Raw genomic sequence first — 14873 nt, 5'->3', positions numbered from 1 at the left:
TTCTGCACCTTTAAAAGAATATATAAACATAAATGTGCCGTGCTGTGTGACCAAATTCTTCTGCCTTTGGAAAGCCATGATGTGTGTTCCTGATACACGCCCTGGATAAGGGCATCTGCTAAGAAATCAATCAATAACTAAGATAAGGCCTGCACGTGCACCTGCAGAAATGTACGTGGTATGCTTCCATCTTGTTACATTTCAATCTAGAAGCACCACCCTCCCCTCCCTGCCTCCCCTCTCTCTCTCTCTCTCTCTCTCTCTCTCTCTCTCTCTCTTCAACCTGTCCGTCTCGCTCGCCTTCAGAATTTAACCCCCAAAAAAGTAAAATGTCCGTGACTCAGCTGTTTCTTGTTACACGTTAAATCATGGGTGTGTGTGTCTCTGGAGGTTTTATTCCGTTCTGGCAGATAATCGTTTTCAGTTACCCCAGGTGTGCTCCCCTCGGCGGCTTGGCAAGTGTTGGTGCTCAGACGCGCGCGGATCTCTCCAGGTGGCACCCATTTGCACCTTGCATACCTTGCGAGCCACTTAGGCAAACCCCACACCCTCCACCTCGGTCTACTCAAACCAAATCCAGGTGCTGCGTATTTCGAAGGCTGCCACCTTCATTTGAGTAAACGTGCGCCTGAATATCTGTTGCAGTGAAATGGTTGCATTCCTGAACTGTTTGTACTTCGCAAGCACCACTGGGGGAGACCCTAGCATTACACATAACAGATCCTATTTGTTGCAAGCTCTCTGTGTTCTGGTGGCACAGGAAATCAAATGCGTTTTGAGTTAATGCTCTCTTCCACTAATGTGAGAGAAGCCAAACAGAGAGTCCATTCTGATTAATCAAACTAGAGTATCAGGCCTCAACGAAAAGCCCTCCCACTCCGATCCTTTACCTATCTCCCAGTTGAGCGACATGCCGAAAGCCTCCCACGATGCTTAGAGTTCAGTAATATCTATGATTAGTAATATCCTTTTCTGTTGCCTGACATTTACAAGGCAGATATGCAGACCTGTTGCATTTTTTAATCAAAATAAAATAACAGAGCACCCTGGAATGTATTCAACGGATGGAGCAGGGAAGAATCGGCCTACCTCTCTACCTCCACCCCTCTCCTGGCCGACTAGAACTGAGAGTTCAGGCGTGCGTTCGGCTCCCAGCAGTGAAGCCAGAAGCAGCGCAAGAGGGGTAGGGCTATGGGCTATAATGCGATTAATCTGCAGCCTAAACCAATTTCCCCCCAGTCTAGACTGCAGGAGAATGCCGATTGAGTTCGACAGGGCGGCCCTGTGAGCCCCCCTCACCCCCGCGTCCCCCTGTGACTCCTCTCCCGGGCTGGTGAGGTCATCCTCTCACTGCTGCTCGCTGGGGGCGCCCTGCCTGGCTGAGCAGTTGTCAAACCTAGCGCTCAACCAATACAGAACAAATAGATTTAATATATGATGTGGGAGCTGTTTATTTTTTCTATACCAAAATTGGCTTATGTACATATATACTATATAGTTAAAATACATCCCACAGATGGCAGAGAGCTGTTTGGTAGTCCCTGTTGATTGCAGTTGCTGGAGATACACTGCACAACGTCCTGTTTGTCCAACTGGTCTTTTAGACACAGGGCCCACACTTCTGAGGGATGCGCCTTTTTTTAGGGGAGTAACCGACTTAAAACACTTACATTTTCTGTTGAAGCAGCCAGTGGAATATGTGCAGGTTTTTAATTTCATAGCAAGATGTTAAGGCGACCCGGTGATGGTGTTCAGTGGTGTGTGCAGTATCCTGTTGATGTGGGGGGGGGAAGTGCCAGAAAGGCCTCATTTTGGCGTGAAGTTGGATTCGGTGGTGAGGAGCCGTAAATCTGTGCCGTACAAATTTGTCGTGATGCTTGCTTTAATTGCAGTGTGGTTGGATGGGTTTCCCTCTGCCTCCAGGCTTGTTTTCCAGACTTTGACTTAATAATAATTATATTTTTTTATTACTGAAACCACACATTTGCAATTAAAATGAATACATACGTGCCCAGTTTTAAGACTCGCAAAATGTTTGGGTTTCTGTCTATTTCTAGTTTTGTTTCTTGCAGTTTTTCTGTTTATTAGAAACCTAGACACTTCGACCATAATAAGCAGTTTTTCCTGTACAAGATTTTTTTTTCTTTCTTTACTTTGACAAACTACAAACAAACGTGGGAAAGTTAAAGCTATGTGACTGTGGATTCTGTCAGGAGAATTTGCCCTGTGTTACCTGTCTCTGGAAACAGGGTGTGTTCCCACAGATCTTTTATAGATATATATATTTTTTGCAATGAGTCCACAGCAGGGCTGGGCTGTCAGTCTTGTCAGTGCTGCAGTGTTTTCACTGGCACTGCTATCTTAGTTAGCCTAATTGAATACTGTCATGTGATCACCGGCAGGGTCCGGTCCAGCCCTGGCTCACCCCCTTCCCTCTTGACTCACTGTGTGTCACCCTGAGCGAGTCACTGCACCCCCCACACACACACTGTGTCCTGCAGGAGAGGTGTCACACAGAGCTCCTGATGCCAGTGACTGTGCAGCAACTGATGATGCATAGCCCCCCGACACACACACTCACTGAAAGTCACTGTTAATCTCAATGTTGTTGTTGTCATTATATTGTTATTAATCACATTTCTGATGGATTCAGTATTGTTTAGTTGTCAGCAAATCACTTTGGATTGAAGTGTCGGCCAAGTGACTTTTTTCATCCGGTCATTGACTGTGGTCTCGAGGGGTGGTTGTGTCATAATCTCTTATGAATTTACTAGTGTTGCCAGTGAATAACTTTGGGAAAGGGCTTAATGACAGAGTACTATCATCATCGCTGTTGTAATTATTGTGATTATTGTTTTAATGGATACGACAGTGTTTTGGTTGTCAGTGGGTCACCGTGGATGAAAGTGTCTGCTAAGCGTGCGGTTAGTGATGGGTGTCATTATGTCTGATGCGCACAGTGCTGTCTTGTCAGTTGCTCTGGCAAGTTCCTACAGGGAGGTTTGTTTTCCCACAGCGTCTCCGCTGCTGAGCTCAGCTAGTCTGTCAGACCGACTCCCTCCCCCCAGTACTGCTATTAGTGATGTAATTAAGGACAGTACTGGCCAGGTATAACACCCCACCCTCTCTCTATCTCAGTCTCCCCTCCCCCTCACTCTCTTCCTTTCTCCTTCACTCTCATTTCCCTCTCTCTTTCTCACTCCTTCTATCCTTTTCCTCTTTCTCTCCACTCCTTCTCTTCCACTCTCCTATATCCCTCTTTTCCTCACATCCTCTCCTTCTCTCCCACACTTCCTCTCTCTCCCTCTCTGCTCCTCAGGGAGACGTGGAGCTCTCTCAGCCCTCTCTCTCTCTCTGTTGCCCGTGTGATTGATGTGCTCTATCGCACATTAATAACCAGCACATTTTCTGCAGCTTCCAAACCCTGCAGGATTCACACGCTGAAGCCCTGCGGGCGGCTCTGAGAGAGGCTCAAATATTTGTGAGTGAGTCATGGAGGATACGACGGTGAATCTCAGCGCTGGAAACTAATATGAAGGGGAGCTATTGTGCTCACCTATGTAAAATTAAGTCAATATATAAATAGACAGTAGAACTAAAGTAGCCCTCTCTGACATCACTCTCTCAGGCACCAAATTAGGGCCTTAACACACTGCTGAGGAATTCCCAAAGCCTGAGTTTACACCTGAGTGATTATAGAGGTCGCACTATTGTGGCAAAGCCCCCCCCCATTTGCATGACTTAAATTGCTAATCAGCCCATTTTACGTGTCGTTTTTATGAATCACGGATGCACAGTCTAGCTGACGTCTGCAGAGCATTTCAGCTCAGCATTGGTTTGTTTGCTAGGTCCGGCTCTTTACTTTCGCTGCTCACACCGCCCCTCCAACTATCACACACAGCTGCCATCGTGTCCTTGTTGGCTGCTGGCGGTTTGTTAACACTGCGTCTCAATTGAAACACGCTGGCCGGGGCCTAGATTGCTTCTATCTCGCTGACAAAAGCTTCAAGGACACTGACGCTCGGACCCTGAAGATAAGCACTGTGTTTCGCTTTGTTTGGCCTGGATTGTGTGTCCAGTTCACTCAGCTGGAGTCATGACATTCTTCTCTGCACCGAATCTGTGTCCAGCAGACTCGCACAAATATAGCGTTGGTAAATAAGTAATTTAATGAACAGTATGTGTCTTATGTGCTTTTAGTTTTTTTATTCCGCTAAACCAATCACTGGATAATTCTGTCCCAATGGAGGATGTGAACACTTTTAGGCTGCAGCTGTGCCTTTATTTGGCAGATTAAAGCTGGGACAAATCTGCCTGTTTGCCAGACCCTGAAATTCCCCTTTCGCAAGTAATCTCCAAGAGCCTCCTTGTGGGTGATCTGTGTGTATTGTGTTTAGAAAATGAAATAAAACAAAACAAAAAAAGATCTTTGTTTTTCGTGGAGCAGCCTGTGGTTTTGTGTCTGTTGTTGACCAGCCCACACTCCTGGCACAACACGTTTCCTCCCTGTACACTAACGGCTCTTCTGCAAGAGTTCAGGCCTCTCGTATTGGCTGGTATTGTTTGGGGGGGCTGCCTTCTCAATCGGCACAAACATTTTTTTTAATGTTTTATTCTTCCACGGAGAAACAAAGAAAGGCGTTCTTTAGAATCAAAACCAGTTCCCTTCTCTTTATGTCTCCCTGTAATTTAAAGAAATCTTCAAAGGATTAACGAGTATAGTAAGTATTAATTACTGGGCTGAGTCTTCGCTTCAGATGGCTTTTTGCGAAACTGAGGGATTGTAAATGCAGCGTGCACAAACAGTTCTGACCAGAATGGTTTTCGTGTTATTGTTGTTGTTTCAGGGTTTTGTGCATGTGTGTGTGCGGGGGGGAGAATAAATAGTGCAGAGAGAGAGAGAGAGAGAACGTTTTTAGAATTTGAAGCGTCTGCTGTTCCAGTTAACACAACATCTCCCAGGGGTCTAGACTCTTATAGGGTTGTTTTTTTTGTGTGTTTTGCTGGCTTCGCAAATCCAGCTCTGCATTCCACAGAGCAAAACACCCCCCCTTCGAACCCTAAACGAAGATGTTCCCCTGAAAAATGCTTCTGGCGATGCGACAACAACCCCCAATACAAGTAGGTGGACTATAGCGGTGGTTTGGAGTCTTGGAGTTTATTTGGCCTTAACCTGTTTGTCTGAGGGAATGGCGGTCTGGCCAATAGGATCCTCATACATAGTGGGCGGGGCCAAGGAGCTGCTGCAGGGGGCGGGGCCTAGGGAGGCGTGCCATCCTCCTGCCGAACTGTAAAACGCCTTTTAATAAACGGGGGCATTTTCGGGGGATCAGGGAGGCTGACAGGGAACTCGGGTTGAAAGGCACTGCGGGTGTTTTGACAGGTATGCTGCAGTACACCACGTCTCGGGCTGGATTGCAGTTTAATATCCCCTGCAGACTGCCTGGCTTAATAACAATAACATTAATAACGGTGTTTAACAGGAGGGAGACCCTGCAGACCCTTCATCTGAGGATAATGTCGAGAAGCACTTTCACATGCTTCATAAACTCAAACCCCCCGAGAAATCCTGCTGTTCCTATTTTCTGTTTGCTTTTTAAATGCTTTAGCCCTCTTGACGTGCAAAGATGCATCACCAGCCTTGTTATCTTTTTGAAGGCAGTTTCAGGTAGAAAGCCTGACGCTGGGACTCCTGAGCACCTAAACTGCTAAAAGAGACTCAAGCTTCAGCCTGAGGCCTGCAGTCCAGTCTGGGTCCTATAGTCCACACAGCGCAGCTCCAGTCTGGGCCCTATAGTCCACACAGCGCAGCTCCAGTCTGGGCCCTATAGTCCACACAGCGCTGCTCCAGTCTGGGCCCTATCCTATAGTCCACACAGCACTGCTCCAGGCTGGGCCCTATCCTATAGTCCACACAGCGCTGCTCCAGTCTGGGCCCTATAGTCCACACAGCGCTGCTCCAGTCTGGGCCCTATCCTATAGTCCACACAGCGCTGCTCCAGTCTGGGCCCTATAGTCCACACAGCACTGCTCCAGTCTGGGCCCTATAGTCCACACAGCGCTGCTCCAGTCTGGGCCCTATAGTCCACACAGCGCTGCTCCAGTCTGGGCCTTATCCTATAGTCCACACAGCGCTGCTCCAGTCTGGGTCCTATAGTCCACACAGCGCTGCTCCAGTCTGGGCCCTATAGTCCACACAGCACCGCTCCAGTCTGGGTCCTATCCTATAGTCCACACACATAGCTCCAGATGGCAGTTTCAATATAGCAGTGTAACAGGTTTCACCCCACTTCTTGTCAGAGACAGGGACTCGAAGGTATGCAGTCATTGATCTCTAACATCTCTTTGGATTCCTTTTAGCTCTGAGCTGCTTTAATCTCTCTGGCAACGATATAGATACATTTCCATCCCCTTCAGCACTCTCTCTCTCCCCACCCTCTATCTCTCTCACTGTAATGGAATTTATGACGGTTGAGATACAGCGTGGGGGGGTCCTGTGAAAAATCAGATCTCCATTTCCCCTCAGTGCCTCCCCCAGTTCCCAGGCTTGTGCTGCTCAGACATGTCTGTGGCCTCTTCACCGAAGTATGATCACACCGGGCTGTCAGGTATTCTGCCGGGCTGAGCCGCTGCCTCTGGGCCCGTTCTTGTGCTCTCACACTCCGCTCCCCATTTGGCTCTGGCCTGCATGCCATAATAATAATCATACATATTATATATATATATATATATATATATATAGAAAGATGGAAGTAAGAACAGATACTGGAGCCAGGTGTAGTGCTGTTCACATCAGGAGATCTGATTCAGACTTAGTTTTAGTTTGCTGTTGAGATCCACGCTTGAGAAAAACAATAGTCAGAGTTAGTATATTAATGAAATAGTTGGGGGAAGGATTGGGATCAGTAAATAAAACCTGAAAACCTGATTAGTACCGCCCGATCAATACACACCTTCTCTGCTGCTGCGCGTCCAGTTTCAGTGGTCTTCACTGCAGCTGATGTCATTTGATCCCACTCCTGGAAAGCACAATCCACATAATCAAATATCCATTTCCTGCAGCTTGCAACTGGGAGTATATTTGCAATGTGTTTCTGCCACAGGAGACCAACAGGATATAAACGCAGAAAATTAGTAGTAGTATGTCTCCGTATCTGTGATACTGTGTGTGTGTATTTTCGTGAGAATTGTTCTATTCAGGATCTGTTATGGATTCAGGAATTGCAGCTGAATTTGGGATTGAAAAATATCAGCGTTGCACACATTTGATTGGCATTGACCAGACTGAATTCAGCTGAAATGGGAATTGAACCAATGGCGCTGACCACAGCTTTATTCCGTCACAGTATACTATAACTGTAAGCAACGTGTGTGTGTTTATTTGACTGATAGTCAGTCAGCCGGAAACGAGTTGACCTGCAGGCCCGGGGTTAATGTGAGCGCCTGGCGGCGGTGAGCCGGAGTCGCTGCTCCTGAGTCACTGCAATGTGCTGCCTCAGTCATTGCGTGTGTTTTTTTAGATTATTATTATTATTATCGGGCTGTCCTGGGGGGGATTGCGTCACTTAACTTACAATTGGAGATGCATTAGAACCATTAACCCATTCACACATAGTCTTACTGCATTAAGGCTGTTGCATTATTAATCACAGGCATCCACTCGGCCATGGTCTCCAATTCACTGCCCGCAAACCACGCTAATGAGCTCACTATAGCCCTAGCTCAGCAGACTGGGAATTTAACAGAGCTTTGTTTATTAACAAGACTAGAGTTAAGGGGGAGAAATCACCCTTGTACTTGTTCACTGCGCAACACAAATGGACTTGAATTATAAACTATTAACATTGTTAACGAAAGGAGCAGATTTATACAATTCAAATTCAAACTGCAGGATTTAATCACAGGTATGGTTTTGACGGGAGGCATATTTATTTGCATTTACTAGTGTGAAAAGTGACCTTTCCACAGGTCTTTGCTTATCTGGGCCACGAACACCGATTCAGTGGCAAGTTATGGAAAGTATATTTGCACATTCTGAGCTATACTGCCCAGCTGATTCAATTTGTTTTTTTGTTCCTCCTTTAAAAGCTACCTTTTTGCAGATTGGTTACAGTTAAATGAGTGAAAACAGTATCTTAGTGTGTGTGATTGGTCTAAAAGATCCTCTGTGCACTGGACTCCAGTATTAAGCAGGGCAGGCTGTTTCTACTCCCTAGGTGTTTCAAAATCAAATATATATTGTGCAGGAATTGCAACTTGATCCTGTTGCTACTTTCCTGTGAAACGCTCGGTAAAAAGGGACATGCATTGAACTGAAGACCTGCCCTGCATGGGGCTCGTGACCCTGTGCTCCTCTCCTGTAATGGTTTGCCCAGTCTTGTTTGAACCTGTGCTGTCCTATACTGAGCCGACCCTGAAAGCAGCCTCTCTCTCACTCGGACACGACTTGACCTAGTGTCTTGGCCACCGTTGTCGGCCCCTGCAGTTTTCTTCTAGAGGAAGTAGCCAGAATTCCCCTCCAGTGCATCAGTTCTTGAGGTCACCCTCCAGAGGGAGCCAATGTCAGAAACCTTGCAGGTGTGACTCCGGGAGTGGGGGTGAGACCCAGTGTGCGTAGGCGAAGATGACAAGGCCTGGGTAACCCCAGGGCTTCATGCGATGTGCTTGGAAATGGGGGTTGTTTTACGATGACGACTGTGGGTGTGCCAGTGTGAGAAAGTGGAGGTGAGCTGTGGTTGCTATTGCCCCTGGGCTTATGGCTCGGTTCCCAGTTCCTGAGAGAGACAGAGAGAAGGGGTGGGGGCTCAGGATTGATTTGCTCGCTGCAGGTGTCCTTGCCAAACAGTCCTTATCAATTCTCGTAGCTGGTGTCCAGAAAGAAGGAATCGCCGTGATAACCTTGATCAGAGTTTGGGTAAGTGCTTGTCTCTGAATTGAGCCGTATTCTCTGCAGTTTGCCTCTGGCCTCTTACAATAGCCCCTTTCAACTCGTACTGCACTTGATAACCTAGAAGGATAAGGTTACAGGCCATGAGATCATGGGCAGGAGGGAGGGTGGTGGGGGGTAAACTGTAAGTAGTGCTTTCTTTCTGAGGAGTTCACTGTCGTGTTGAGCTCGTCCTTCCCCTTCGAGCTTCTGGCCCATCAGCAAAGCTAACAAAGCACCTCAAACCCAGCTGGGGAAACCAAGAATAAAAAAAGCCAAAGAAAATCATCAACACACCATGATTGAGGAAGTGAATCAGCATTTTTTATTTTATTTTTTACATTGCAATTCCTAGAAATAATCCCGTTCCCTGTGATGAGTAAGTTGCCCACTGGGTTTTTCCACAGGACACAAGGTTGCGTGACTAGAGGCTCTCTGGCCAAGTTCAAGTGCTTTTATTCTTTTATTCTTCATTGTCCTTTTAAAACAAATCTGTTATTGAAACAGTACGGCTTGACCGAGAGCTGACACCTGGGGGAAAAGCAAAGGAGAGAGAAGTCTGTGTTCCTGGAGAGTCCATGTCCCCCTCTGTTGAGTGGATGATGTAGTTGTCTAAAAACGCTCCTCTGGTTTTGTCCTGGCTCCCTCTCAACAGCCAGCCCTGCGTGAAAAAATGAGGAGCTCCACACTAAGGGGAGGGGGGCCTAATTTGAGTCGGGGAAGGGGTGTTTGGGCTGCCTGCCATCCCAGCACAGAGGTGACAGACCTCGGGGAAGAGCCTGACGTCGCCTGCCCTGATCACAGGCCCGGCGCTGTCGGAAATAGCCTGCGGTGGCCGGCCCCCTCTCGCTCAACTGCATAGGGCCTGGCTCCGCACCGGACTGTCGGGGCCCCTGCCCACCTACCTGAGAGCCCTGCGCTGCACCCGGCCTCGAGAGCGTGGCAGTTGGCCCCAGCGCTCTGTTTACTGTAGTGGTGCTGTTGCGCTTCCATAGTTTGTGTCCTGGCTTCCCACACGTACGTCTCTCCACGATGACACTACGCTGCTCCTGCCCTATGCTGTCATTGGACAACATAAGCGTCAGGTTGCCTAAATGTCGGTTTTGTTGTTGATGTGGTTCAGGTGGTATTTTTGTTTTTGTTTTTTCTGAATTCTTAACATGATTGTGGCAGAAAAATCATGTGTTATGTGTACTGCACCTTTGTCAATTGGTCTTTAGGGGAGAAACCACAGTCCTCTGCAATGTAAGAAGTGCCCGTTTTTCAGCTCCGGTTTCTTCCCCGTCACTCAGTGCCCGCTGGCGTCCCTCTTGGCCCTCTCGGATTGGCTGGCGGCCACAATGCTGACAAGGGCCCTTGATTTAGTATCACCTTGGTTCCAGTAATGCACCGCTCTCTCTCTCTCTCTCTCATGCCCAGTGTTTACAGTGAATAGAAAAGGGTTGCTCTGTGCTGTCACTCGGCTATATTTAGTTCAGTAAACACTCTGGCTGCGCTATCAGCTCTGTATCTGCACTTGGAAAGTAGTGCCCGAGCCGGGCTGGGTAAACACCAGCGCGCACAAATCAATCTGTGTTCCGCACTGACGTCTGCCCACTCGGTGTGAGTCTCCACCGCAAGGCAGTCCGACAGGGTGTGTGTGGGGGGCTGTTTGTGAGACAGTCAGTCAGGCACTATGGGAGCCCAAAAGTAATTCTGAACTCAATCATAGAGCTTGAATTTGAATTGACTTTAGAGCACCACAAGGAAACCCTCTTGCAGAGTGTTGTTGTGTTCAGTTACTCACTGGTCCCCAGCGCTGAGGCTGAAAATGCCCTCTGTCTCCGTCCCCATTGTCCAGGATTCACAATATGCCTGGTCTCCACCAAAGCTAAAATTACACAGTGACTGATAATGTGTCTGAAGTGTAAACAGCTCTTGACTGGTCTGTACCTCTGAGCAGGAGTGTCTGTGTGTCCGGGCTAACTGCGACGTGACGTGCTGTTATTCTGGGGAAACCGAGAGCTGTTGAGGAGGCTGGACTGGACTGTTACTGCTCTTCAGCTCCTATTCACCTTCTCTTTTCTCTGATCACCTGCTGGCTGCGAAACAAAGAGAACAAAGTGAGCAATCCCATCCCTTCGCACCTGACAATATGACTCACCGTGTGATTGTCTGTCTTCTGCGATCCCAAAGGAATCTGTCTCCCTTGGTTTAATGAGCTTAAATCCCAGCTCTGTTCCTTCTTGCCTGGACGCTCCTGTGTATTTTCCCCGGTAAGGGTTTATCTCCATTGCTTTCTGGCTCTAGAGAAACCAAGGGATTACAGAGCAGGCAGGGAGGAGGGCTGCAGCTCCACCTCAATAGCCAGCCTTTGTAGCAAGGCTTCAGTGTTTCCATCACACACACACACACTAACACACACACACGCACACACACACACATTAGGGTCCGAACCCTCTCTAGAAATTTCGATTACATCTCCAATAATGTCCTGAAAATGTGTCTTGACCCAGCGATCAAGGTTTCCAGTTTGACTAAGCAGTTCCAGTGAAGTGGACCTGAAGATGCTATGATGAAGACAATACACAAGCTCAGCAGCTGTCTTTTTGGGATTTGTCTCACGATCCTCCCGCCCGATATTGATTAGTTGACATGTTATCATCTTCTTTACATTTCAGGATTACAGTTCCGCATTACTGAGGGAAATTGTGTTTACACAGGTTTATTGGTTTGGGACTGACAACCAGATCAGGGTCCGTTCTTGGCCATGGTTACAGATCCACTCACATTTAGAGATAGACACACATGCACACACACACACTCACACTCACGCAGGCAGATATCCATACATGTAAGCTTTTGAATGGCAGCCAGTGTAACCCTATCCACTGGCACATAGGACTGTGTTTACAGCACAGAGACACTCTCTCGCTCTCTTTCTCTCCCCTCTCTCTCTCTCACACACAAGCCTATCTTTTATTGTGAGACACAGGCTCCACACCCTAGGGAGCTTTTAGCAACCGCACCTTAAGTGGCTGTCTGAGTCTGGCTTGCTCTCGACCACTCGAACAGCTCAGCCACTCAGCCCTGCATAATGGCGTTTCAGTCCGGCCGTGTTTTTCAAATAGAAATAGCAATTCCTAGTGAAGAACGAGGGTGGGGGGGCAGTGCAAAGCTGACACACACACACAGTCCGATCAAATGGAATCCTAGGAGCTCCTAATCCATGTACAATTTTCAAACACACACACGTATATACTCTCTCTCTCTCTCTCTCTCCCTCCTTCCTTCACTCTGACAGTTTCAACACACTACAGTTGCCCAGTCCTTCTCTGTGTGTGTGTGTGTGTGTGTGTGTTGGAAGCAAAAGCATGTGTCTCGGTGAGTGTGACAGCTGTCCGGCCTGGCTGCTGCTCTGCCGCACTACAGAGCTGAACAGACACGCATTCCCCTGTGCCCCCCCAAAGACACTGCCCCTCCCCTACAGCAGCAGAGCCCCCTGGCTTCGGCCCTGTAAGAAGTTCTGTTCACACTATACTGCCTGTGTTGCTCATTGATTTGCCGACGCTTGATGAATTGATTGTGGTCATCTTTGCCCAGGGGGACTCAAGAAGAATCTGAAAAGAAAATTAGAGGTGTTGGAGTGACATCATTACGGTTGAAAGTTTTCCCTGTCTTCGATTTTTATTTTATTTAATAAAGTGTGTGAAACTCAACGTTTTAATCGCCGGTGTCTTATCAAAGTTGAATACAGAGCCCTGACTCCGGATCCCAGTTGATTGATTTAACACAGGGACATAGAAATGAATGCAGTGGCAGTCAAAAGTCTACACCCTGTCTCTGTCTCTGCCCTGACCTCGGTCTTAACTCAAGTTCAATCGCCCAGGATCAATGACAGTTTATTTTACCCCAGGGCTGAATCAATGTTGATCAGAAAGCACAGGAAGATATGTCACTGGGACCTCAGAGAGCGAGAGAGAGAGAGTGAAAGAGTCGCCCCAAAGCAGATTCTTGACAGCGGTGGGGGGTGGGCAAGGCTTTGAACCACAACTGTATGTGTCGGGAGTTACTGATCGTTAATCATTCCCAGCGATGTCTGCTAGCGCTTCCTTGTTTTCTTTCTTGTGTTTTTTTCCTTCTTCTTTACGAGTGGGAGTCCAGCTGCCCGGTCTCCTCACTGCGGTGGCACAGTTACAGTGCGGGGTGCCCAAGCTACGCCCCACTGCTGCAGCTGCTCCCAGCCCTCCCCCCCGGCTGAGCCACACCCCCCCCACTCAAACCCTGCTCTTGTCTGGGAGTCGGCATGGCTCCGGTCTAGGGTTTATTATAGTGTTCCGTCTCTTCGGTTTAGAATCCATCTCCCATCCGCTGTTCTGCCCAGATGTGACTCGCTATAAGCGTGGATTGACTCTTGTTGGTTTTTGTATTGCCCGTGATGTCACCCTCGCTGTGGTGTTAGATGTTATCATTTGGATGTCACAGAGGATGAAAAACATCAGCTCAATAACTCAAGAACGTTGCTGGACTACTGAATAGCATTGCTTTAACAGAATGATCTACACAAAAAGCACAATCTCCTTTTTGGCAATAACAACACAAATAGAGTCCAGCCAGTCCTTGTCTTGGCCAATTCTCACCACCAATATTTATATGTTTGTATTAATCATTAACAGCGGAGCTCCAGAATGCAATAAGGCAAACAAACGTGACATCATCTTAAAACTAATAAGGAAGTAGACGGCTCTGTTAATTATTCTTCCAAGGAATATTACTCAATCGACCTTTCGCGTGAGAGATTTTTGTTGTCTTCGCCTGACTTGCTGTTTGATTTAAACCTCCACTTTCCCACCTATGGCCTTTAACCCCCTGGTTCTCTCTCTCTCTCTCTCTCTCCCAAAAACAGATATGGTGAGTGCCGCCTGGCCGGGCCTCAGGAGGTAACCAACTGCTGCCATGGCAACCCTGCTGGCCATCTCTGTACTGGTCGCCGTGACGACCGCGGTGGAGCCCGACTGGCAGTTCAACCCGGGTGAGAGCGCTGCCCGGTCACATGACTGTCGGGTCCCGGCTTCTCCTCCGAAAGGGCGGCTTGAGCTGATCTGAGACGTCCCTGCCCCTTTTACAGGCCCTTCTGTGGGACAGAGACGACTATAAAAGTTATCCAGTAACCGGAGGGACTTGTTAGAAGCTTGTTTACTAATATTGATGTTCAGACAAATGGCAGTACCTTGGCAGAGACCAAAACAAACCTTGACCTTCCCACGAATTGTGTGCTGCATTACATGGTTTAGCTGATTGGCAGAAGCCTCTTGCTACTCCTAACGAGTGAAAATGCGATCGGGCTCGAGTTTGTAATTTGCGGTTCGTGGGGAGGGCTGCAGTTTTGATTTGGCCCAGACCTTCTTCCACTTTGTGGGGACTTTTCCTTGGCACAGTCACAATGAATTAGTATTATTTTCACAGGCTGAACAGTGTAGTAATCTCAGTTTCTCTCCCTCCTTCTCTCTTCTCTTCCCTCTCTCCCCCTCTCCCTCTCTCTCAGCTATGTGCCGTTATGCTCTGGGAATGCAGGACGGTACCATTCCTGACCGTGACATCTCGGCATCCAGCGCCTGGTCCGAGTCCACCGAGGCCAAACACGGCAGGTCAGTCTCTCCCTCTCTCTCAACATCCTGATCTTCTGGATTTCCGTCTATCCCTCTGCAGTGCACTCTGCAGTGTTTCAGTCTCTCTCTGTTTCTCGGGGGAGTGTTAATTAACTGTGTTGTCCAGGGAGTCAGCCTGTCTCTGCTCTAACCTGTGTCACCGCAGTGTCAGCTGTCAGCACGGCCGGGTGTAAACCCCACAGTGCGGTGTTAATGTTTTCGCCCCGTCTGTGTTAACCTATTCTCCTATCCTCCCTCAGGTTCTCTCTCTCTCCCCCCTTTTTATGGCATTGCACTGCAGTGTCCAGCCAATACGTCTC

At 48.1% G+C, this 14873-nt stretch overlaps 1 protein-coding gene across 5 annotated transcripts in view; it reads left to right on the top strand.

Annotated features, from left to right (window-relative positions):
• Positions 1-14873, top strand: part of ddr1 (discoidin domain receptor tyrosine kinase 1) — a 42255-nt gene that overhangs the window by 15248 nt on the left and 12134 nt on the right. For all 5 annotated transcript variants that reach the window (XM_066687182.1, XM_066687183.1, XM_066687185.1 and 2 more), the window contains exons 2-3: positions 13812-13937; positions 14451-14553. In XM_066687182.1, coding sequence (XP_066543279.1) covers positions 13862-13937; positions 14451-14553 — 179 coding nt within the window. In that variant the 5' untranslated portion in view covers positions 13812-13861. The remainder of the gene's footprint in view (positions 1-13811; positions 13938-14450; positions 14554-14873) is intronic.

Source organism: Amia ocellicauda, chromosome 15, assembly GCF_036373705.1.
Source record: "Amia ocellicauda isolate fAmiCal2 chromosome 15, fAmiCal2.hap1, whole genome shotgun sequence".
Taxonomy (NCBI): domain Eukaryota; kingdom Metazoa; phylum Chordata; class Actinopteri; order Amiiformes; family Amiidae; genus Amia; species Amia ocellicauda.
This window is presented reverse-complemented; position numbering and strand designations above follow the sequence as displayed.